Here is a 26818-nt window from a genome sequence, read left to right on the forward strand (position 1 = left end):
TCAAAGAGGCCACAGTACAGGCAATCTCAGCATCCTGGAGTTTGGATACTTCAGGGTGCTCTTGAATTGATGTTTGATTTTCAGGACAGAAGGTTACCTTAGGTGGCAGGGCTTAATAAATAATACAACTCAACTGGGACGTCCTTTGACTCCGTAACAGGATTAAATCAGAGAGACTACAGGGGAAATACAATTATAATAAGGAAATAGAGTAGAAGTTACATTAACTGAATTGTATTCTGGGTTGGGGATTTTCATAAAATGCAGAAATAAATGAAAGCAGCATCTCGTGGAGTCAGTGAATGGAACAGAGCTGGAGGGTGCAGGGAGAGTGAAGGTTGTAGAACTCTGGATTTTTGTTTGTTTTCACACACATTCAGCATTATAAACTTCACTCTTGATACAACATTGTATAAGTTGCTATATACCAGCTGGTATCCACTTATTATTATTATTATTATTATTATTATTATTCATTATTTCTTAGCAGACGCCCTTACCCAGGGCGACTTACAGTTGTATACAAAAAATACATATCAAGAATTACAGTACAATTAAGGGCAAGATACAAAATACAATGACTTCAGTAAGAGCAAATACAAAACACAGTACGATTTGATATCGGGGCAGTTCAAGAGCAGATAACAGTGTTGATAGATACATCAGGGTCAAATCAACTACCCATGGCTGCTCTGACTTGAAATCTTACACACCACCGTACACTACGTTTTTGTGATATATAGTTAAATGAGAATAATTAGACAATTTAAATCTGATGCAAACTATCTGATACAAATAGTTTGGTTGTATCACATCAGCAGCAGCGTATAGTACTTGTATGTCTATGGCAGGCGACAAGAACAGAAAATGAGCTCCTAAACACAGATTATATAAAAAAGCTCAGCATTTGAACAATGGCAATAAGAATGATTGCAGAGGTAATAAAAAGACAATTAGACCTACAGCTATGGGAGGGTATTCAGCAAGAAGTGTTGACACTGCAGTTAAGTTATAACTGGGGCTCACAAATTACTGTCACCTTTTAGAGTATGTATTTGACTAGGGTTCATTATCGGAACATAATGAAGCCTCTTATTATACAACTGGGTTTGTCACTTTCAGTTCCGGAGTTGTTTGAGATCAGCTGGGCTGCGATTGAGTGGAGCAGAGCTAGCTGAAGTGAACAGCACGAAAGCGTAAGGTATGATTGACACTGCTGTCATTTTTTTAATCTTCGAAATCTCTGTCCCAGCCTCTGCTGGTCTGAAGCAAAGAACAAATTGAAAATGATCACATTGAGTAGCAAAGCCCATGAAATCCGGTGCTCCATTAACAGGTAGGGGTGTGCCGTCAGGGCCTTCAAGGTACTGTCACTTATATTCTACCAAACGTACTCTAATGTTTTCCTGAAGGGTCTGCAATGCGATCAACCAATAAAACATCTGCATTTTTACCGTGGCAGTCCAATCATAAGTGAGCGGAGGCGGGACATAAACAGTTGAAGGTATTCTCTGCCTCGGCTGAAGGTCTTGAGTAAGTTTAACCAATGGGAAAGTCAAAGATCTGCCCCTTGTTATGCAGCTGTCCAATTGTTAGTGAGCAGAGGCGGGACATAAATATGATAGTATAAATGGTGTAAGAACAGTTGAATTTCACGCGATATTGCTCATTATAGAGACCATTATTAAAAATGATATTGAGAACTTTTAAGTAATATTTCAAATTGCTTTTTACAGATTTTTTTTTAAACAGACAGACAACGGAGACATTGTAGTCGATTAGGTTACGAATCCATTTTCAAGAACTTTCTCCAAAATATTGGAGCTTGTTAAAAAAGGGAGGTGTACACCACAAATACCCTAACTGACACAGGAAGGGGAGGAATATACTTCCAACTTCCAACATTCAAATTATGAAATGTATCCGTGGCTTAGCAGTAGCTGTCAATTAAAATTTTTTTTACTGCTTTTGTTCAATACAGAAAAGGCAATATGAAGCAGCACTGGCTACTGCAATCTAGGATGTCTATCGAAGTCAGCACAAAAACAGGAGCGTTCCCAAAGTCACTAGTGTGCCGCTGTTACACTCAAAACATTTGGACAAACTCGGATTGATGTTCAACTGGATGAGCAGAAGCGTAGGGAAACAATACATACAAAGAGCAAGAAAGAAAAACCTGTGAGGTTCTTAAACGCTTGATTGATTCTGTTGTTTACCTTGGTAAGCAAGAACTGGCATTCAGAGGGCACGATGATTCCTCAAATAGAGGTAATTATGTTTCTCTGATTTCTGACTATGACAGCAGGTTAAGCAACCACTTGTCAACAGCCACAGTATTCTCAGTTTGTTACCTCTAACAAGATTCACAACAGGGGCGGGCGGGTGCGGACTCTGCTACCCCAGCAGATTTTGTCAAGCATGCCCCTGTTAACAGGTTTCATGATGTTTCAATGGTTCAAAAAGAAATACCTTACTCTACGTTACAGAGCCCCTGAAAATAAAATGTTGAAAAGGATAAGGCCTAGTTATAGCCCTGAGCTTACTGAAAACAGGGCTGTGAGCAGGCTTTATTTATTTATTTATTTTTTGCCATGTCACCAAAGCTCTGCTCTGCGCTACTTGTTTGTTTTTCTTCAAACAGATGCAATTGTCAAAGAAGCCGTTGTAAAATAATTCCTTGGAAACATCTCAAGTGTCTGCAATTACATTTTCCAGGAAGTGTGCATTACTTTGCTTAATAACTCTGATTTATCATTTCTTTACACGTTACATACAAAAGAAAATGCGCAAATAAAGACATCATCATCATTGTGTGTGTTTGTGGAAAAAATGAATTGCCAGCAAAGAGGTCGGGTGGCTTATGAGGTTAACCCTGTGATTGCGGGAGACTTCACGTTTTAAACACAGCGAAACAGCTCAAGGGAGGATCGCAATTACACTGTGAAACCAGCTCTTTATAAAGGCTCAAGGGATTGTTTCAGTCATGCTGTTTAAAACAGGGAAAATGTTTAGAACAAATGCTGCCGTCCTGTGTGTTCTCAGGGTACACCGTGTACACCAGAGGCCCTTACTAAAAATGTGTGGAGGGTGACGTGACTGACTAAAGCCGTGAAAAGCCACAGAGCAATACGACGTTCCACTTTTTCAATTCAGTCAATGCCACAAAACGCTTCCTCAGGTGGCATGTAGGCACACGTGCTTGAGATTTGAAGACTGGTAATGTGTGATCATTTACACAAGGGAGGAAGCGTCTGAAAGTGCTTTTGCAGGCCGGTGGTCTCTCTACTCAGGTGGTCTGTGATGTTAAATTCTTTATTAAATGATAAACAGTCGACGCTTCACAAAAATGTTCTTTCCCTTCCCAGTCATCCTCATTGTTTTAATGTATAATCTTGACAAAAATAGCTCAGTCCAGGACATGAAAAAAGTCTCATCCAAACAGTTTGTGCAGTGTTCAGATATTAACGAAGATTACCAATACAGAAATAAACAAATAAATTAGAAGGTTATCTTGTTAAATGTGTAGTTCCAGTGTCAAAAGACAACAGTTCTGAGCCTCCACGTCCCCCCACGTGAATAAGAATCGGGGTTAAGCGCGACCCCCAAACACTAATTGGTGAAATAGCTCCTATTAACTAGACACTAATGTAACACCTGCAAGGTAGCCCTGACTACGCCACCGAGGGAATTGCACCCTCAGAATTAAAGTTATTGTTTTCGGAGGGCAATTCAGGGAAGAGAGCAACCAGGACACAGTTGTTGTCAATTATTGCACAGAATTAAGAATTAGCAGCAGATCATTACAATAGCACGTAGTGCTTTGTATAAAAAAACAAAAACAACCAAACAAGGGTTTTGCATAAAATCACAATAAAAATCTGAAAATAAAAACAACCAATTTAAAAACAAACACAAAACACAAAACGCCAGCGAGTGCAGGGGAGGGGACATCGATAAACATTATTCCTAACAACATCATCATTGTCATCGTAGTATCAGCAGCAACAACAAGTACTAGGTTTACCATTTATTTTCGTTTCCGTCTCAGGTCCCCTCTCCTACACGCACGCACGCACGCACAAACAAACAAACAAACAAACAAACAAACAAACAAACAAACAAACAAACAAACAAACAAACAAACAAACAAACAAGACAAGCGGTGGATGACCATCCTAGAAAACTAAAATCAAGGGGGTATTTATAGTCAGGTGCGTATTAGTTTCAATTGCCGGGTAATTAATTAATTAGCTGAGTGGGGAAAGAACAATAAAGTGCTACAAAATCAATCAGAGTGCCCTATCAAAGAAAACGTGCACAAATCAAAATATACCAATAATAAATAAAAAGTGCAAAATAAAAATGTGAAATAGCGGATCATTTCGATCCCGTTACACCAACACGTTGCTACCAGGTAAAGGTAAAGTATAATTATCCACCATTATAATCTGGTAACAAGTTTCAGCCAGTTCGGTCTCTTTTAAGATAACAGTTTACATTTATAAAACGCCTTATCATGCCAAAGGCGCCCTAAATATACATACACATACATATCATATTGTAATGTTGAGCGGAAATACGGACCTAGACAACCGCCGCAAGATCTCGCTCGTTAAGCAGCATACTCTATTCAACAAGGGTCAGCGCACAACAACACAGCCCACAGCAGCGTGCAAGCGGCCCCTTTATACAGAAAAACCCAGCGAAAACATGTAATAACCAGACATACAACGTAGACATAACAAGACACGTAATTGGACCAATCGAACGAGGGACAAACACAACACGATTGGACAACATTCACAAGTAATTTGAGGGATACAATGTGCATTTAACCATGTAACTCCAGGATGTATTGCATTTATGCTTTATTTCCACAAGAGTGCACTGTTTATCCACAATGTCCTGGAAGCAGGAGAAAGATTCATCGCAATCCTCATGTGGGAGTGGTTGGCGCCACCTTGTGGCTGTTCATATTACCTATTATGTATGCCATGAAAAAAAAAAGGTTTCTGTTGTTTGAAAATGGTTCTAAACACCATGTGCATTAAAACTACTGGTATGGTACGTGCATCTTTTAAATAAATAACAGAAGAAATCTCTTTGAACTGCAGTGTTTCACTTATTAATTTATAGAACAATTACTTTATATTATTATTATTATTATTATTATTATTATTATTTCTTTCTTAGCAGACACCCTTATCCAGGGCGACTTACAATCGTAAGCAAATACATTTCAAGTATCACAGTACAAGTAATAATACAATTAAGAGCAAGATAAATACAATGACTTTGGTTGAAGCAAGTACAAGTGTGACAAAATACAATTCAATAATACAGCAGATAACAGTGTCAGTGATAGTAACATCAGGATATGATTAAATACAAAATACTACAGATTAAACACTTGGCAGATTACAGTACTCTGAAGTACAGGGTTAAATGCAGTAAAATAGGGGGCAGATAAGAGCAAAATAAGGCACATTTAAATGAAGGGTGATAAGTGTCCCAGGGGAAAAACAGAGGAGTTCTACAGGTGCTGTCTGAAGAGGCGAGTCTTAAGGAAGCGCCGGAATGTGGTCAGGGACTGGGCAACGCATCCCTGGAAGCAGGTTTCTGCACTGCAATATCAACAGCCTGTCATAACATTAGTAAATGAATGGGAGTCAATGAGCATGACCACGCATCTATTCCAGATTTTAGAGTCTGTACTCAACACTGGTTTAATCTTGAAGTAGTCAGATTTATGCAAGACATGAGTTACCATTCCTCACCAATATTAACCACTGGTTCAAAGCAACTGTCACATTAACAGTGATGTTTCCGTCTCAATACTATTTTCCTCCTGGGTGAGCTTGCTTGTTTAACTGAAAATCTTCCCTGTAGTGAGAGAACAAAGCAAGGATCTGGGATGTGGCCTAAAGCTTTACATCACTTAGAATTTTAGGATTGAGAGACATAATTAAAAAAAAAAAAAAACTATATACATCACAAAAGTCTAACAGAAGCCATAATAGTAATATAGTATTTCATGTTTGATTTTGAAATGTCACATTTTTTAATTTTTGTTAGTTTTTCATTATGTATATGGAAAACTACAAAGCAGTATGTAATTCATTGTTTGTAAGATTATTGAGCAGGTTTCATTCCTTTATGAAGCAAAATGAGTTAATTCTACAGGGTGATGCAACACCTTTGGCCTGTTTTAACCCACTATGGGCTCAGTTCAATTCAATTAACTAGCTGAGCGAGCATTGTCGTGCAACAATTATGTAAACATGATGATGAAATATATATTTTTTAAATGCTATACATTTCCTTTTACATTTTTATTTCTTTTTATTTTGGGAGATAAATACAAATAATCTCAATTTAATGTCCTGATTTTACTAACGCAGTAAAACAGAGGTTTGCAGTTAAGCCAATGAATGAGTTTCCCCACCTTGTGAAATGTCTACATCTCTGTTCTTCTGACTTTTTCAGTTGCATTGCACTTCACAATTTCTGACACCAGATGGCAGAGTATTTCTCAAACTGTTTTTGCTCAAAGCCACAGGATGTACCGTGGAACTGCTAGTATTTTGAATGAATGCACAATAGAACACATCAGTTGTTACAGTGTGTGTGTGTGTGTGTGTATATATATATATATATATATATATATATATATATATATATATATATATATATATATATATATATATATATTTTAAGCGGACAACAAAAGCTGTTAATAAAATGCATTAAAATATTACTTTCCATGTTAAAAATAGCTTTCACATTTTATTTTTTTACAGTACATTTTCAGTTCATATGCAAATAGAAAACCAATACTGTACATATGAAAGTATTTCACAAAGTTTTAGAATGTCATAGTCACTTTGATACAGATTTTGTATCAGAAGAAATACTGGTAACTTCATTGGAAAAAGGTGGTCAAAGGCAAAGTACGAATCCTGGACTCTGGCTGCAGATCTAGTTTGTGGTATAAGAAGCCAGTATTTAGAAGATTGAAGAGGCTGATTTAGTTATGAAGACAAACAAAGAAGAATTATGTCCCCAAAAGATTTGAAGATATATGTCAAAAGTAATATTTCAGTTTGGCCATCCCTTGTAGACTAAATTCCCTATAGATCTTTGTCCTTTGCTGCTGTAAATAAGCAGATAAAGGTAACCTGACTAGCCGACTTGCTGACAAGGCAGTCATAGAAGAATTGAACCTTGAGTCTACTGTAGCTCTGTGCCCGTCACCTGTTTTGTATTCTGAATACAGCACTAGTAGGACTAAAGATGTTTTGAATAGACCACAGTATCTTGCTGATAGAATGAATGCTAATTGTTTTACGATGTCAAGTGGGTCGGGTACGCGATTCCACACTGCTTTTGATAAAGCAGGGTTGTCTTGGGTGACAGACGCAAGTAAACAATACGCGTATCAATGCTCCCAGAAGCAGCTTGTTACTGACGCTTCCATCCAAGCTTTTCTGGATTGAACCGTCGGCCCAAATGTTGATTTGAGCAAGCGTTTCTTCATGTTGGTGTCTCAAGCAACAAAAATATGGCTAAACAGAATAAACAGAAAAGTTTCTTGCGGAAGTGAAACTTTCACGCAGGCGTGGCTGTTTGTTATTGCGTCGGCTCACGAACGGCCGTCAAGCATTTTGTCTCACTCAGCCCAGGTCAAAGCGTGGCAACCCACATCCTGAAGTTAACCCACACTACGCGGGATTAGGACCTGGGTAGCCAGGACCCGGGTCTGGACCGGATAGGAGTGCCAGTGTGAAAGGAGCTTAAGTAACATGCTCAGGTGTGTCTTATTAGACTCAGCAAAACCAGGATTGCATTAAGCTGCTATGCAATGGGAGTCTTATTTCCATCCCTGAGTACTATACTTGGTACCTTTAAGAACCGTACTTTCTGTTCTGTATATTATAATAACTAATTGTGAATAATACTTACCTTGTAAGAATTGTGCTTTCCGTTTTAGATTTGTATTTGCCATTCGTTACCAATAGTTACCTTTAAGAACAGTACTTTCTGTTACATGTATAATGACCACTTGTTAATACTTAACTTTAAGAGCAGCACTTTCTTTTCTGTGTCTAAGTTACACACACCCTAATGTGGTGACCAATATTGTACACAGAGCATTGCACAATCTCATCATAACCGTCTAATTTTTATTCTTCTCTTTTAACTACATGTCCAATCCTAACGTATCCAACCAATCACTGATGAGCATTTGTCAAAAAATCCAGTACATCTGATCCTGTGCAGTTATCACTTGTGCATATGTTACACACTTGAAATGAATCACTGACAATATTCGCTCATGGGTATCATATAAATTTTTTTGCAAAGCAAGTAAAGAGAAAAGTTGTTGTGAACCTTACAGCTCCACACAGTCAAACAGCAATGCAATCACCCTGTACTCTCTCTGTTAACTGTTTAACCAGTGCATTTCAATCTCACGTACTGTGTGGTGGCGCTCTCACACTCTACTGTCGGGAAGCTGTAACTACATCAGTTAGTAATATAGCAAGGCACAGACTGAAAAGTATTTTGTTTTTTGTTTCTGGTGGTGTCCTTTTACCTGTTATTTCCCATGTGCCGCACTCAAAATCAAAGTCATCTCGACATTCTCTTTTGTCAGTTTTTTTTTTTTAACAAAACACAATCACATTTTCCCAATGTCTTTGTATCAGTCTTTGATAGCATAACAATTACATTATCCAAAATCCCACTGTCTTTGTATCAGTCTTTAATCAAAGAGCTAACAAATGTCTAGTTGTCTGCTTAACTCCATGGTCTCCAAAAGCTATCTGAACTAGTGTTCGCATGTGCCATCAGTTGAACTTTGTGTGCTGAAAGGTCTCTACTAACCACAGTTGGCCTTCCCAGAGTCTTGTAAGTCAAAGTCTGTGGTGGACTCTTTTCTCGTGTCAAACATGTTTGCTGATGAGGATTTTCACCTTTGTTGTCCTTGATCACTCTTGGTTTCCTCAGTGACTATCTCAGGATCTGCTTCCAGCGTTGCAATGGGTCTTGATTCCTCAATGACCACCTCAGCAGCGTCGGTCACATCCTCTAGCTCTGTAATCCGATACTGTGTAGTTTCTTCTGCACATGGTGGGTAGAAGATTTCTGCATCCGGATTTAATTGTGTCGTTTGGAGATGGACTACTTGGGTAAACAACATGAGCATCTTCCAACTCTTCATACCACTCTGTGTCACTGTCAACTTGAGCTTGTGGCTGTTGTCTTGGTGTCTTAACCTTTGAGTGTGGGGATCCTTTCTGTTTCACATTTTTGGGCTGAATGCCTACAGGCTGAATGATAGGTAAAAAGTCACATGGTAAGAGTAAATTATGATGCATTATTCTTGTCTTGCCTCTGCCATCTTCTGGTCTCACCTCAAAGACTGGGCTGTCCTTACAGTTCCTTCCAGCAATCACATAGATTTTATCTTCCCAATATGAACGAATCTTGCCTGGACCCCCTCTCTCCAGGTTCCGAATCAGTTCACGTCCTCCGGGATGTAGATCTGCACCATTTATCTTGCGATCATAGTATCCTTTACCTCTTGCCACTTCCTGATTAGCAGACTTCGATGCTATCCATTTGTCCACGTAGTCTTGGTAAGTCCCTTGCTCACCCTCAGGTCACAAGTCAAAGAGAAGATCTATTGGCAGTCTTGGGAACCGTCCAAAAAACAAGTAAAATGCTGAAAACTCTGTAGCTTCATGTTTTGTACAGTTGTACGCATGCAACACTTTTGCCAGAGAAGTCTTCCAGTCCGTCCATTGTTCTTCGGTAAGGGTCTTCAGCATTCCCAGCAGTGTTGTGTTGTACCTCTCGACTTGTCCGTTACCCTGGTGGTGATAAGGTGTGGTGTGTGAACCTCTGATTCACCACTGTTCCTTCAGTCTAGCCATTAATTGGTTTTCAAATTATTTTCCCATATCATGGTGTATTTTTGTGGGGAAAACTAATTTAAAAACATAGTCCCCAAATATCTTCTCTGCTACTGTTTAAGCTGATTTGCTGGTTGTGGTGTAGGCTTGCGCAAACCTGGTCAAGTGGTCCATTACTACCAGTATATACTGATAGCCTTGCTTGCAGGTTTAAAGATGGAGGAAATCGACTGACAATCTCAAAGGGGTACGTGGTCTTAATGCTTGACAATGGTGCACGAGTTGGCCTGTTCGGTTTTCTCTTTCTCAAATGCTCACATTCCCTGGTCACAAAATGTTCCACCTCCTGCTGCATTCTGGGCCAATAGAATCTGTCCCGGATGAGGTTCATTGTTCTTTTCACTCCCAGATGTCCCATGTCCTGGTGCAGCTCTTTATAAGCCAATAGCCTGTATTTTTCGAAACTGTTGCTTCATTCGCTGCTGCTGAGCCTGCACATGAGGCCATAAAGCTGAGGAGGAGTTTTCTGGCTGACACTGAGGCAGTCCAATGGAAGCTGCAGCTCCCTTCCCAACATAAGAAACGCTGGCGAGACCCCTATAGTCGGGTGTTTGGTGGCCCGGAAATGTAGGAGTGTCTGAAGAAGGGCGTTGTCAAACTGGTGGCACTCAGAGAGATACGCGCGGATACCATCCTTCAGGGTTTTGTTTAACTGCTCCAACCCTCCATTAGCCTGTGGATAGTACACAGCCATCCTGATGTGAGTGATGGCATGCTCCTTTAAGTAGGTGGTAAACTCCACCGAGACAAACTGGCACCCATTGTCTGTGGTGATTCTGTTCTGTAAGCCCCACTATGCGAACAGGGTGTCAAGGCTGCGTGTAATGGCCTGGGTGGTGGTAGAGCTCAAAGGCAGCATGTCTGGCCACTTGGAATGGAGGTCGTAAATCACCAACAGGTAACGAGCATGAGAAGGAGCTCCATGTAATTCTCCACTGATGTCGACCTGCAGATCCTCCCATGGCACACTGTGTAGTCCTTCACAATAGCTCCACATCCTGGTCAAGGTTAGGCCACCAAACGGTATCCCTACAGCGTTGTTTGAGCGTTACAATGCCCAACCGGGCTCTCAGTGTCTCCGGAATCAGCGTGCGATGGCCCCTTGCGATGCATACATCCTCCCAGCAGGACAGTTCCTAACGAACTCTGTAGAATGGGAGCAGCTTCCCGTCCACCCTGAGTAGCCATCCCTCTTTGATGTAAGTGCGGAGGAGTCCAAACAGCTCGTTGTCCTATGATGCTTGCCACAGCTCTGGCATGGAGATGACTGTCTTCAATGGGCCTTGCAGCAGTTGTACAAAATCCTGAGCCCAGTCTGTGACATGACTTACTGGGATTGGAGACACCACAGCTTGCAAAAGGAGATCAGCCATGGTGTTGTGGTGTCCTGGGGTGAACTCCAGCTTGAAGTGGTACTGGTTGAGGCAGTCGGCCCATCTGAAGAGCCAAAGTGGTTTGTGTCCTGACACTTGCGTGTCCAGCAATGCGGTGAGAGCCTGGTGATCTGTCTTAAGAGTAAAGGCTCGACCATAGAGATCACATCGCTCACATGCCCATATGCACGCCAAAGCCTCCCTCTCCCCCACAGAATACTTCTGTTCTGCCAGTGTGAGGGCACGAGAAGCAAAGGCCACAGGACGCTCCACGCCGTTGTGAAGCTGGGACAGGACAGCGGCAAGCACCACGCCCGACGCATTGCAGGTGACCACCGTGGACGCTGAAAGACTGAAATGCGCCAGGGTGGGGGGGATGTAAGCTGCCGTTTGATGGTGAGCACAGCATGGTGACAGGCCGCAGTCCTTCTTCAGCAGTTGACGAAGTGATGCAGTGGTGGAGGCATATTGTGGAAGGAAACATAGATAGTAGGTGGCCATGCCCAGGAAGGACACTAGCTGGGAAATTGACTGAGGATCAGGAAAGTTCAGAATGGCCTCCTCATGAGACAAGATCGGTGTGATGCCCTGACCGGAGATTGTACCTCACAAACTCAGCCTCTGGAACCCAAAAACACACGAGCGTCACCATTTTTTGGTAGCAGCTGGCCTTGTTAACCCTTTGAGTAGTATGAACGTACCGGTCCCCAGGGAGTACGAATGTACTGGTACGTTCTGCAACTTTCAACCTGAATTACTGGGCCTACAAAACCCCTGATCACATAATATTGTAACACTAGGTTTCTGTAACACCTTTTATTGGTATCTTGCACCATCTACCAGATATTGACTGAATTACATATAATTATCCCAGTCACAAAAATGTCAACAGTGAAGAATATTTACCATCAACATCAAGTTACAGCGAAGAGGCGGCACCAAGCTCTATTCGTTGCTCCATGCTTCAAGGAGTATCATATGCTGAAGCATTAGACACTCTCACTCCCTCTGCCCACACAACCTATTTACCCGGATATGATCTCTCTCTCTCTCTCTCTCTCTCTCCTTTTTTGTTAGGACGTGTTGTTGTGGTTGTTCCACCCCGTTGTTTATTGTTATAATCAAGCGCATGCAGAAGACAGAAAAAAAAACTCACTCCCTGTGGCAAAGTGCCCCGCCCCCCTGTGCATTTGTGTGTTCTGTGTATGTATGTATGGGTGCGTATGTTAATGTTGGTGTATAGATTGGTACATGGGATATAAACGGGTCTGTGTTTCACGTGTGTTTAAAGTGTATAATTATATTTAGGCACGAGGATGGCACATCACTTCACGTGCAGATAAAATGTGTATAATGTGTGGCACGGGGTTGCACGTAATGAATTCACGTGCTGGGATTCAAGTGAGTAATTAATTAGTAATTGAATCCCAGCACAACAGTATATATAGATGCACGTTTTAGTCACTTGTGGTTAGGTGTTCGGTGAGTGGAGAACGAGTGTGGAGAAGGAGAAATTAAATAATAAGAAAGAACGTAAATATAAAAGTGAATAACTGTCTCACTCACCGTGTTTCGTTTGTCTGTCTGTGCACTGTCTGTTTACTGTGTAGTCCGTTTTGTTTGTCTTTTTATTTTGGCGTGTAGTGCCGTGTCCAGTGTTTTTGTCTGTTCCAACCTTTTATTTTCTGTTCTGTTTATTAAATGCTGAACGCGATCACGCGTTCAGCCTCACCAAAACCCCATCTCTCTGTCGTTTGTGTTCCTGTTTCTGGTCTGACGCCACCCACTCCGGCCGTCTTTGTGACACTCCCGTAGGACCGGCAGTGCATTTTAGAACTCACTACTCAAAGGGTTAACAGCACGCAGGTCAACACACAAGTGCAGCTCCCCATTCTTCTTGCATGCAATTGGAAACCCAGGGCAACGCATTAATGGGCTCAATAATGTCCACATACAAGTGACGTTGCAGCTCCAGGGAGACCTGGTCACGGAGGGAGAGCGGGACACGCCGCAAGGGCTGAATGATGGGGGAGACCATTGTATCGGCTGTAGGCTGGTGTACAAATTCAGTGAGACAGCCGAGGCCCTCAAACAGAGCTGGATATTGATGAGACCAAGCAGCTGAGACATGAAAAACATCCAAACCGGCCGAATCAACAAGCTTAAAATCAAAGAGCTTGAAACAAGTCTAGTCCCATCAGGTTGGCACCAGCAGCCGAGGTGTAGAAGGCGGCAGAGGGTGCTGCACACGTCTTGTAACGCACTGGCAGACAGCGATGGGAGTGTGGCCATACCCAGAGAGTGAGACGGCAGTTTTCTGCAGTAGCACATGAAAAAAAAAATCTCTCATAAGTGGACTTGTTCAGCAGCGAGTGGAAGCAGGACATCACCCACATTGTTTGAACACTGTTGATTTCTGCAGCACAGTGTTAATAGAAATGGATGCAGGGCATTCTGAGCCAGACGGTAGAGAAGGCAATGGAGCCTGCCCTGAGTGGCACCAGTGGGCAAAATGGTTGGGTTTGTTACGTTTCCTACAACGCTGACCCTGTGCTGGGCAAGAGGCAGCACGAGTTTCATGTCTGATAGAGCCACAGTTTGTACAGTGCCTCTTGGTAGGGGCGTTGTGAACTTTTTGAACTGGAACCTGGGCTGGAATGTCTGACAGTGGGGCATTCTCCGTAATGGTTAATTTACTCACAACTACGAGCGCAGCCTCCACTTGTTTCCCAATAGCGAGTGCTTTTTCCAATGTTAAACCATCCGATTCTAACAGCAGTCTTTCTCTCAACTAGGATATTTTTTCAGTTAGCTGATCTCTAATAAATTAGTCTTGCAAAGTCCTGAATTTACAGTGTTTAACGAGCTTGCGCAATGACGACACAAACTGCAATACAGACTCACTCGGTCTCTGAGCTCTGCCTAAACTAAGGACACTCAGACCGGAGCTGAAGTGTACAGTGAGCGCTGTGGTAGCTGCTTCAAAGCTGTCATCTGTGGGCTGCAGAGTAGAGAAGACGCGCTGTCCTTCTGTGCCCAGACAATGCAGTAGGATGGCCCGCTTCCTGGGAGCCACGACATCGTGAAGATCCAGCACCAGCAAGTACATGTCAAAGGAGTCAATCCAGCAGCTCCACGGGACAGATGGCTCGCCAGGGACCGGCAGAAACGGAGTGGGAGCGGGCGGGGGCAAGGTAAATTCAGCCATCCTCGTCGCCAAAATGTAATACTCACAGGACAAGACTGAGTAATTCAAGACTGAATTTTTATTGTGTTTAACACTCAGGCCAACATGTCTGTTCGCTCATTGATGACTGCCGTAAAACCGTTGTTGTCTGTTTACGATAACCATTGAGACAGTTCTCAAAGTGATAGCAGTTCAGAACGACTGAACATTAAACATAACACCTTCAACTTGAAATCTGCCTACAGTGTCTTTCATTTGGCGAAAACCAAACTTTGTTTTTACTTATCTGAGGAACATTAAATCGATGCAGGCCAGTAAAATAAAATCCTAAAATGTAATAGGAATTTAAAGTTGATAGAAAAAATAGTCCTGGCTGCGACAGAAAAAATACACATTTTTTTAAGTATAACTCTTATTTCTTTCTTTCACGTGATTATTTATGTTACTGACATGCACTAAATGTTTGTTTTTACTATTTTACAGGTTTCGATCCGATAACAGCTCTGACAATGATCCCGGGGGTTGAAACAGAGGCACTACGTTGTCAATTTTCAGAGCTGGGCAGTGAGACGTTTTTTTTTACTGTACAGAATTACGATTCAAAGGACACAGCCAGGAGCCTAAAAAGAGACCTGGATTTCATGCTGGTTCTAGAAGCCTGTCTTGATCAGGCACAGTGTAATCCATTCTTTTTTTTAAATAAGTACATTTATTGTGATATGTTTTCCGGATATGGTTTTGCAAAAAATCTAAACATATAGGTACTGTATACAAGGCTGTGCAGATACTTTGTGAGATAAGTGGCGAGCTATTAATTTAATAGAAACAACTTCATGGTACACTTGACCATTACACAACACAAAAGTGACACCCCAGTACACAGAGAAACAGTCTAGTTGGTAAAATGCAACCACATTTAATACATAGCACCGTATAACAGATGTAGCCAATCTAATCACAAGACACGAAACAGTAATATAGTTTAAAATAAAGGATTATCAATATTATTATTATTATTATTTATTTATTTATTAGCAAATGCCCTTATCCAGGGCGACTTACAATTGTTACAAGATATCACAATATTTTTACATACAATTACATTATTTTTTACACATTATTTTTACATACAATTACCCATTTATACGGTTTGGGTTTTTACTGGAGCAATCTAGGTAAAAGTACCTTGCTCAAGGGTACAGCAGCAGTGTCCCCCAACTGGGATTGAACCCACGACCCTCCGGTCAAGAGTCCAGAGCCCTAACCACTACTCCACACTGCTAATAATACAGAATGCAAAACAGATTTTTTTTTTTTTTTTTTTTACTGAAATCAGCACTTGTACACAGAGTAATTAGAAACGGATCAGGAGAAGAAACAGAAGGATAATAACTAACAAATTCATGTTTTTAAAAAAAAACTCCTTAAATGCTGTCTTAAACTAGTTAAGCTAAAAAAAATAGATATTTGATACGCATCATGGACTCCAATTGGTTAAACATAACATTTGTTATAGTTATTTTCATTTTAAAACACGATACAGTCAGCACTTGGATATCCGTTACCCAGATACACGTCAGTCGCGTTTTATCGCTCTTGTATTAAGAATAAAATCAATCCATATTAATGAATGCACTTACCAGTCACAGGCGATTTCCGACTCCGTCACTGGTTTTCTGAAACAAAGCGCATCTCTTCAGTGTTACAATTAATTTAATTATCCGTTACAGCCCGTGTTTTTATTTTCGCATGCCAAATCATTCTTTATTGTGCATTTACACAGCGCTTCCTCCAGTAACACCTGACGAAAATGCAGCCAACACAAAGCGAACGAGACAAGCTACAGTAACGTAAAACAGTTAATCAATAAACAGTTTTAGATACTGCGATGTATTTTTTTAAATCTGTGATCTTTAGTTGCTTTTGTGCATTTTCATTTGCACGTGAACTGTGACATTAGGGCCTTATCGAGCACTGTATTGTGCAATTTTGAATACTGACTTTGGATACTGTTTTAATTCTAGAAACTTTTGCTAAATTGTATTGCTTTTTTACGTTTTACGCGGTTCCGTGTATGGGTAACATTTTTTGATTTAATTTTGCTGTTGAGTAGTTAATGGTGAATTTTACATACTGCTACAATACCTACCGGATTTAAAATTATGTACTGTATTACAGTCCACGTGTCGTCTCTTTTGGCAAGTGATACTGAATTAAAATACTTCTGTTGAAAATATAGTACTGTACCAACAAAACTAACTACAATATATCTAAATGGAAGCCTACTTATTTTAAAACACAGTCCTTTCAGCTATGTATTTTTGACATTGTATCTTTTTTTGTGTTCCCTGAAAAAACAGACAAGTTTTTGTCTTTTACTGCTGTGCTATTCACCCAACTCGTGCGCTAACAAATTTCAATGAAAGACCCCTCAAGATGGAAAACAAAACAGGAGGACTGTCCTCAAATAGTTAAACATTCGATACAAACTGCTGTAAATATCCTACCTTGACCCTGCTGAATCAAATCTTCCATGAACGATCTACCATCATCATGATCCATCTCTTGTGATGTCAGATATAAGAAAAAAATAAGAAAAAGAAAATGGCAACAGTGCCAAAGAAAAGAACAATGCGCGCTACAATATATTTCTCCCTGTACAGTTCCTCAAACCTAAGTCATGTTTTTTTCTTTCTGTATGAAATGTGTGTGTGTGTGTGTGTGTGTGTGTGCAGGGCAGGGGGTTGTTTGGGTGGTAGGGGGCAGGTTACAGCGTGCTCACCTACATACACGTCAAATCAGATGAAATAATCAGATATGCGTCACACTCGTTTAACTGTCACTGAAGTCAACATTTTATAGGGCCTGATATGTGAGTGCTGACTGTATCTTCATTATCTCAACAGCGAAATTACTTTGCAAATATACAGTGGTAACGTTTTTTTTCCCTGCTTGAGCTGGTAGATCAAAGGAAGGCTTAGACTCCCCTTTACAACCTCTCTATTGAGCCAGTGAGAAGTGTGGGGGAGACCAGAGACTTCACATCATTGTTGCCTTCTTTCAACTACATTATTCATTTACTTACGTGACTAAACAACAACAATAGCCAAAGAACTAAAAAGTTTGGTTAAGTTTCTAGCAAATACAGTAAGTTACCCTGCAAAGGTAATGTTACAAACATTCATCTTTATACAGAATTCATTAACGTAAACTGCAGGAGTATCTGAGTACAATAGAGCCTAATTTAAACCTGGACAAAGAAAAAGACCATCTCCACACAGTACTATCTGTACAAATAACCAAACAGAAAATAAAACAGAAACAGCAAACTGTCCCAGGATTGCAGGAGTTTGCTTGCCACCACTGCCAGCTGTGATTCAGGTTATCTGCTCAGTGTCACAGTCATGTTGTCACTATAACTGGTCTATAACTGTGTGACCTTGAGCACCACATTGTCTCTGCTGTACTGTGAGGGGCAGTGCTCTGGCAGGATGGCGATGCCCAGCTCGTCATGTCTCTCTGCGTTAGTGCTGGGTTGAGTGGCGTTGCAGCAGCCCAGTGTCCGGCAGTCCTCCGACAGACAGGGGGCGTTGCAGGCCAGGAGGTCCTGGTCCTTTTTGGTGTATTCGGGCTGGATGGTGACGGCGTGCACCCCTGCATTATGGAAGATCTCTCGCACCTGCTGGGACACCCCCTGGAAGACCCCTGAGTCGCCGCACTTGAGGTGCAGCGTGGCAATGTTTCGGCCCGCTGCCAGCTCCCAGATGTGCAGCTCGTGGATACTGAGCACGCCCGGGACCTGGGCCAGAACCTCCCCTGTAACACAGAGACTGCCAGCTCAGGCAAGCAACTGCACAGCTGAGGAATTGTTCCACAGTAAAGGCCTGATATAATACAGGGTTAGAGGACTCTGGAGGTCTATGCATGAGGGAATATCAGCTTGAGTAGAAGCGAACGGACTGAGGCTGAAAGCGGGTATCAGTTTACGCGCTGCGAGAACATAACCTAGACGCAGACTCTCCAACATAGCTATGTTAATTTCATGCAAATGTTTATTGTTTTATTTTACAGGATAACCAACACTCTTTTTATAAGCAACTCGTTGCAGGGGAGACTTGTTTTCCCATGCAACAAAATAGAAACTTGGTTTCTTGCTTTGAATTCTTTGGTGGGCAAGGCACCCTCAACAAGTTGTTTCAGTAGCTGCCTGACAGCTCCCTGTTATTCAGGGTCACTGCAGACCCGCATTGCAAAGCAGTCTGAGCTGTTCCAGGTTTCACTGTGGGCTCAATGTTTCACTTTCATGGTTAATATTACAGTGTAGCCTTGAATGCCTCAAACATTAATTTTGCATTACTTTGCTTAGTAAGCAATTGACTTCACTGTAAACATCAATTTCATAACTAGCTTTCTTTGTGCTTCCCTTCCCAGTAGCCTTGTGTTAGAACAAAAGAACATAAGAAAGTTTACAGGAGAGGAGGCCATTCGGCCCATCTTGCTCATTTGGTTGTTAGTAGCTTATTGATCCCAGAATCTACTGGGGAGTTGGTTCCAGACCCTCACAATTCTCTGTGTAAAAGTGCCTCCTATTTTCTGTTCTGAATGCCCCTTTATCTAATCTCCAATCTCCATTTATGACCCCTGGTCCTTGTTTCTTTTTTCAGGATGAAAAAGTCCCCTGTTCACAGTTGCTTATGCATGTGAGAGAGCTAAAGTGGTGTGGGGTGTGTACTCACTGATGTGATCCACTCGCAGACCACGGGGCACCATCTGCAGCAGGATGGCGGTGGTCTCTTTAACAAGTGGGAATGCGGAGGACAGAATGATGATCACCATGATAATGGTGAGACTGGGATCCACGTAGCACTGCCAGTTACAGGGGGCGTCCGGGGGGAGAGGCATGGCGTAGAAGAGAGAGGCAGCCACCACCACCACTACCGAGCCCAGGGCATCCCCCATGACATGGAGGAGAACACCTGGAGAGAGGGGAGGAGAGAGGAAGCAGAGTGTGAGAGACAGAGAGAGAGACAACACCTCCACCACTACCGAGCCCAGGGCATCCCCCATGACATGGAGGAGAACACCTGGAGAGAGGGGAGGAGAGAGGAAGCAGAGTGTGAGAGACAGAGAGAGAGAGAACACCTCCACCACCACTGACCCAAGAGCATCGACTGTGACATGGAGGAGAACACCTGGAGAGAGGGGAGGGAGGTAACATGAGGGAGAGGGGAGGAGAGAGGGAGAGGGGAGAATGAGAGAGGAAGCAGAGTGTGAGAGACAGAGAGAGAGACAACACCTCCACCACCACTGACCCAAGAGCATCGACTGTGACATGGAGGGGACGCCTGGAGAGAGAGGAGGGGGACAACATGAGGGAGAGAGGGAAGAGAAGTAGAGGGGAGGCGAGGTAAGATAAAGAGAGGAGAAGGAGAGGAAGCAGAGTGTGTGTGTGTGAGAGAGAGAGAGATAGAGAGAGAGAGAGAGAGAAAGACAACACCTCCACCACCACCGACCCAAGAGCATCGTCTGTGACATGGAGGACACATCTGGGGAGAGAGGGAAGAGTGTGTGAGAGCAGGGAGGAGAGAGGAGGGTGAGAAAGGAGAGGGAGAGAGAGGATGATAGTCTTCTAAGAGGCCGTCAGAACCATAGTCAGATCCTGAAATACAAATGGAATCCCTGCCACATGCTCACCCCTGATATTGAGTGCCGCTGTCTGACTCTGCTTCCTCTTGCCGGGATTGTCTGGAGCACTGTTGCTCAGCACTGCAGGAACTGCATACCAACAAGAGATTATGTATTGTCATCGGACAGGCAGTCAGACGGACAGACAGGCACACAGATGGACATACAGACTGACGGTCGGACAGGCAGGCAGAAGGACAGACAAACAGGCAGGCAGGGCCAGGCTTTCAAAAATCTTTAATTGTACTTGGTTCAGTTTCTAAATTTAAAAAAAATAAATCAATCAATCAATGTTCAATTTGCAGCAATGCATGGCAGAGGAAGAATGGCTAATTCAAGTTGATTCTGCATGATAATCGTCATATATTAAAAGGACTTTATTATTATTTATTTCTTAGCAGACGCCTTTATCCAGGGTGACATTTATTACCGTAACAGGTCTGACCAGCAGGCAATGGAACAGCAGTGTGAATGTGCTGATCATCACATTCGTTCTGTATGATTACTGAGTGTAAAATATCAGTTATTCTACTCAAGCACAAGTAGACAATCAGCAATCTCTCCGATTAGTCTAATGGAGAGGACTTTGTAATGAAGCTGTTCTGAAGTGCCTGCTTAACAAGAGCAAACTAACAGGACGGCACCATGAAGTGGTAGGATACCATGACCCTCAACCCCGTCATGTCGATTAGTACATTTCCATGCACAGTTTCTGCAAAATCAGACCAGCAGGTCCCAAGATATAGCCTTCAATAGCTCAGCAAATCACGTTCCAGCGCAGTGTGCCAAGTTCACACTGCGCTGGAACGCAGTGTGAACTTGAACTCTCTGTACAATTGATCAGAGTTTGATTTCATACAAAGTGAAATACCATTTATTTAACGTCTGTTTATAAAAACTATAGAAGTCGCTGTAATTTGAATTAGAATATTATTTTTGATCTAGTTAGCTTTTGCTTTTTTTTTTTTTTACTTTTACACCAGGGAAAGATTTGCACCAGACATAAATGTAGGGAGTGACCCTCTTAAAAAGCACTCAGCTGTTTACTTCTAGTTTTGAAACAACAATTAATATTTTTTTTTTTAAATTCCTAGAACAATCTTTCTAAGTGTAGCACAAGCTACAGCCCTAAGTATCACAGTCTGATAAGCCAAATTATCATTTTGAAACCAGTGGCTGCTAAAGAACACACCAAATAAAAATGCCTCAGTCCAACAGAAAAGCTTCAGAAACCGGTAACCGAATAATCGCTTGTCAAGTGGTTGTAACGATCATGGTTGCAAACCATTAGCATATGAATGACATTTTAGAAAATTAATAAATACTTTTTAAAAAGCAGTTTTAAAATATAGTGCACACACATCGAAGTGTTACAAAAAAGAACGTTCACAAACAGAGCTCCAGACATTATCAAGTGCGTGACTTATAATATTTTGGCGACTAGTCGACCTATTTGACTATTTTTACCTCAACTATTTGGCTATGTCAAATTAGGAGACCTAGCCCTACATCACATCTGAAATGTATATTCATCCTAGCCCACTGCTGGATTGCAGCAGTTTGATTGATGTGTAGCAGGCGACTGGCCCCTAGAAACCACTTGAAAATAAGGCATTCGGTGCAGCTGATCAAATATTGTTACCATTTTTACCGTTTAACTTTTGCTATACTGGTAACAGTTTACATCACTGCTGAAATCCAGACAACCACTGGTGAGCAGCTGAGAGCTGGGAATTATGACTGGCCTCTAATGGACACTGAGCAGGTCTATACGATAGAGTTTAACCAGCACCAAGTCTCCTGAACCAACAGGGCCAGCTGAAAAACCAGCAGGTCTAACCAACATAAAGCAGTGCTGCCCATTGCTATGAGATTTTCATAATGTTTAAAATAAATAAAAATAAAAAAACACTAACGCGTTAAAAGACTGCTGGAAAAATAAAACATGTTTTTAAATTCATGTAAACCTGTATAAATAAATAAATAAATACAGGTACACACACTCATGTCCTTTCTGGATGTTTTGAGTGTGGTAACTATAACCACACAGCCTTTCTCTTCTCAATATTTCACACGCTGCCCCTTCCTGGTACGAGAAGGGCTTCAAACAAGCGCGCATTTCTCATTTACAGTCACACCAGTAACCAAATAAACAGATAAGTATGCTGTGTTGGTTTGAAATCTGAAAATCACCTGTTAGTCTGTCCACAGCGTCAGCCGGTTGCTGTGCCTTCTCCCCCGGCACAGGCCCACTTCTGTTACTGCAGTTGAAGTCTGATATTTTATCATCTGAAAATAAACAGACCACTATATATAGTTTGGAAATGAAAACGCACTCATTTCCACATTACAAGCAGAGTAGCGTTAAACAAAAGACTCCTTGTCGTCCTCCTCGACCCTGTTGGTATTTATTAAATATCTGAAGCAGTAGCGCTGCTATCCCAGCGTTTAAAGAACATTGTATTATTCATTAGTTTACACATGAAACACATCCTAATGTAAAACTTGAAATGTAGGTAACAGTCTATAGTTCATTTTTCACATTTCGTTTAATTTTTCACAGGTCCTGTATTATATCGTGTTTTTATTCTGCAGCATTTCAACTGTTTTCTAGTAAAATATTCCACTGGTTGCTGAGGTTGCCTCCTTTAATAACGATATATGTTATTTGGAGGTATTATGGTTCTGCAAATAAAATAAACGATTTTTTAAGACCAATGAGCGTTATTTAAGTTTTCGTCAGGAGGCCGGTTTAGAATGTTTTTTTTTTTTTTTGTATAGGACACTGGGCTAAAGAATGTGGGCTTGTAATCATTCATGTTTTTCCAAAAGCAGATATAGGTATTTTATTTAGTTTTTTGTATGTGACAAAATCATTTAAGCGTATATGATCTGCTTTATATGAATGCTGGAGGTAAATGTTCTACGGGCCTATTCCTCATTTTACTGCTGTTTTAATGGGGTGGGGGGTGGAATGCCTCCTAGGACCCCTCTGTAAACGAGACGATGCATCTCAAGGGCTATGTCCTGGAAAGTTATATACATAAAAAAAAATAAAACAAAACACAAAGCGCCTCTCTGTGGCATCACGCTTCTCTCTTAACATGCCTGCTCTCTGTAGCGCTGACTGGTACACTGGGTTTAGCCATTAATATTCTGCACTTTGAATAATACACTGGTTAAGATAACAGCAGCATTTTATATTGAACCAAGTCACCCAGGGCAGCGCAAAAAGGGACTCCAGGGTATTTCTTTATTCTCATTGTAGAGGAAAGTTTATATTGTTAAGAAGTCTAAAGCAGATCAGATGACTAAAATAAAATCCTTACACAAAGTTTATAGTTTACCTGGCTTTCCCCCCCTAATATTTCCCATACCTTTGACATATGTATTTCCTGTTTATTTATATATTCAACTTGGTCTAGCTGGGACCCATTTGAAGTGACCTGGGTCTTTTATCTTATCACTAGGATCCCCCTTTTGCAAAACAAACAACAAAACTATTAATAATAGAAATACATGCAAGTTTTAACAGTATAAAGAGCAATTTCATGAAACAAAACATTGTTTTGTATTTTTCTGAATCTGATTGACTTGCACTGCATTTAACCAATTGAGTGAGTAGGTATTTAGAACAATTAAGAAAGAACTGAGCTGGTCTGCATGTACAGCATTGTGTTTGTTTAACACATCACCCCGGGAATGAATACCACTAACATGTAATGCGTGCTTTTTTTCATTGAGTTTAAAATATAAATTATTCTGCACTCAACTTAAAGGAGAGCTAACCGATGCAAACTGAACAAACATGGAGTATGAGCTTGTATTTGAAGGACGAGCTTCAGACAAGAGCCTTCCTGCTCTAATTACTAGACCATACTGCCTCCCTCCCAGTCTCTCAACTCTAACCACTAGACCACACTGCCTCCCTCCCAGTCCCTCAGCTCTAACCATTAGACCACACTGCCTCCCTCCCAGTCCCTCAGCTGTAACCACTAGACCACACTGCCTTCCTCCCAGTCCCTCAGCACTAACCACTAGACCACACTGCCTTCCTCCCAGTCCCTCAGCACTAACCACTAGACCACACTGCCTCCCTCCCAGTCCCTCAGCTCTAACCACTAGACCACACTCCCTCCCTCCCAGTCCCTCAGCTCTAACCACTAGACCACACTGCCTCCCTCCCAGTCCCTCAGCTCTAACCACTAGACCACACTCCCTCCCTACCAGTCCCTCAGCTCTAACCACTAGACCACACTGCCTCCCTCCCAGTCCCTCAGCTCTGACCACTAGACCACACTCCCTCCCTCTCAGTCTCTCAGCTCTAACCACTAGACCACACTGCCTCCCTCCCAGTCCCCCAGCCCTGACCGCTATTCCACACTGCCCTTCAGCTCTGACCCCTAGCCCACACTACCTCCCTCCCAGCCCTTCAGTTTTGAGCCATCTCTGAGTGACTGGGTTACTTTGATTTACAGAACTGAACTGATTACAATAATAAAACCATTTCTCTGAGAAAACATTGTAAAACAATTAGACGCATAGGTGAAATAACCCAACAGAGACAGTTTAATATCTTAAACTGTTAAATATCAATCTGCAAAGTGTAAAATACTTCAATGCTCTGTATACACCAACTACCTTTCACATTGCAGCCCAGCACTCTACTGATCTACTCAAACCCACTGCCTTCCACACTGCAGCCCAGAACTCTAACCACTGAGCAACTCAAATCCACTGCCTTCCACACTGAAGCATAGCTTACCTTTCTCACTGAAGGATGACCCTGGTGATACTGGGGGCCAGACCTCTGTCAGTGTGTCTTCATTTGAGAGAGAAACATGATGTGTTTAGAACAAGTGAAGGCTTAAGCTCAGATTCTTCATGAAGTCACTGTTCTTATTAACTCTTTGAGCAGAAAGAGGACCTCAACAAAGACTCCTTCTAATAAGAACTCGGAGCAGAAAGATGACCTCAAGAAACACTCCTTCCAATAAGAACCCCTCAGAGACATCGCAAACATAATAAAAGGGTAAGGGGACAATAAAAAGTAAAATGTAATTTGAAGCTACTTAGTAGTGTAAGGGTCAACTTTATAGCATAACTTACATTAATGAGAAGAGAAGACAATCTTATTCCCTTAAAAGACCCAATGGCTGGGGGGCTCCCGAGTGGCGCATCCAGTAAAGGCGCTCCGTATGGAGTGCAGGATGTGACCTATAGTCTGGACGTCGCGAGTTCGAGTCCAGGCTATTCCTTTACCGACCGAGGACAGGAGCTTCCAGGGGGCGGCGCACAATTGGCCGAGCGCCGTCTGGGGAGGGAGTGTTAGGTCGGCCAGGGTGTCCTCGGCTCCCCACGCACCAGCGACCACTGTAGTCTGGCCGGGCGCCTGCGGGCTTGCCTGTAAGCTGCCCGAGAGCTGCATTGTCCTCCGACGCTGTAGCTCTTGGGTGGCTGCATGGCGAGTCCAAAGTGTGAAAAGAGGTCAGCTGACGGCACACGCTTCGGAGGACAGCGTGTGTTTGTCTTCGCCCTCCCGAGTCAGCGCAGGGGTGGTAGCGGTGAGCTGAGCCTAAAAATAATTGGCCATTCAAAATCCGGAGAAAATAATAAAAAATAATAATTGGCAACGACTAAATTAAACAAAAAAAAGACCCAATGGCTTCAGAAAAGATACTGAGACAGCATTGACCAGCCACTGAGCTGCTGTCTCATGGCTTGACAGACCTGTTCCCTGTGGCACTGCAGTGCTTGTCTCCTGGCTCCCTGGGTGCTTGCAGGGCCAGCAGCAGCCCATGAAGACGGTGTAGGAGATGATGTTGAATGCCAGCCCCACGACGCCCATGATGAGGACCAGGCCCACGTTGTTCATGCTCCGCGCCCTCACCAGCCGGCTGCAGGATGCCGCCAGCACAGTGAACATGAACGCGGTGGCCAGGACGGCATTGCAGAAGGCACCCAGCACCTCGGCACGCGTCAACCCAAAAGTGAACCTGCGATGGCGGCGCACGTGGCTCAGGTGCACGCCAGAGAAGCCAATTATCATGGAGAGCAGGTGGGAGAACACGCTGAAGGCGTCTGAGGTCAGGGTCACAGCATTCCCCATGTAGCCGATCACCAGTTCTACCAGGAACAGGGCCAGGGTCAGGGTTGAGAGGACGATCAAACGGCATGAGTTCCCAGTGTAGCGACCCATCCCTTCACAATCTCTCACTCCTGCTCTTTTCAGCAGTTACGTTACACCTCCAAACAGACCCAGGCCCTTGCCTGGTTAATAATATTACTCTGTTTCTAAAATCCTGTCTCTCTTCACAACCCCCTCAGGGCCTCTTATTTCTCCTGTCTCACCCCAATTCTCTCTTCTCCTCTGTCGGATATCTTCTCGCGTCACCCTCTCTTTGCCACCCTGTTTACCTGTCTCTCTCTCTCTCTTCGTAACAACAGTTCTGACCACGAGTAGTCAAAACACCACACCCTGAGAAATCCTTGCAGTCACAACGCAATCGGTAATCAGCAGGCAATCCAATCTTCAACCTCAGCTATGGCAGAACGGACAGGACTGTGAAGCCAGGGGAGTGGTGAGGAGGTGAGAA

The 26818-nt window shown here is 42.4% G+C and overlaps 1 protein-coding gene across 1 annotated transcript; it reads right to left on the reverse strand.

The window, feature by feature from the left end:
* Positions 1-15406: 15406 nt before the first annotated feature.
* On the reverse strand, positions 15407-26566 carry LOC117403117 (calcium/manganese antiporter SLC30A10-like). The gene is made up of 6 exons (XM_059024793.1): positions 25881-26566; positions 24988-25044; positions 22416-22511; positions 20232-20312; positions 19274-19513; positions 15407-18353 (listed from the first exon to the last, which is right to left on the reverse strand). Exons 1-6 carry the CDS (start codon positions 26419-26421, stop codon positions 17962-17964), a joined length of 1407 nt encoding a protein of 468 aa, XP_058880776.1. The 5' UTR covers positions 26422-26566; the 3' UTR covers positions 15407-17961.
* Between the last annotated feature and the right edge of the window lie 252 nt (positions 26567-26818).

The sequence above is a fragment of the Acipenser ruthenus genome, chromosome 5 (assembly GCF_902713425.1).
Source record: "Acipenser ruthenus chromosome 5, fAciRut3.2 maternal haplotype, whole genome shotgun sequence".
Classification (NCBI taxonomy): domain Eukaryota; kingdom Metazoa; phylum Chordata; class Actinopteri; order Acipenseriformes; family Acipenseridae; genus Acipenser; species Acipenser ruthenus.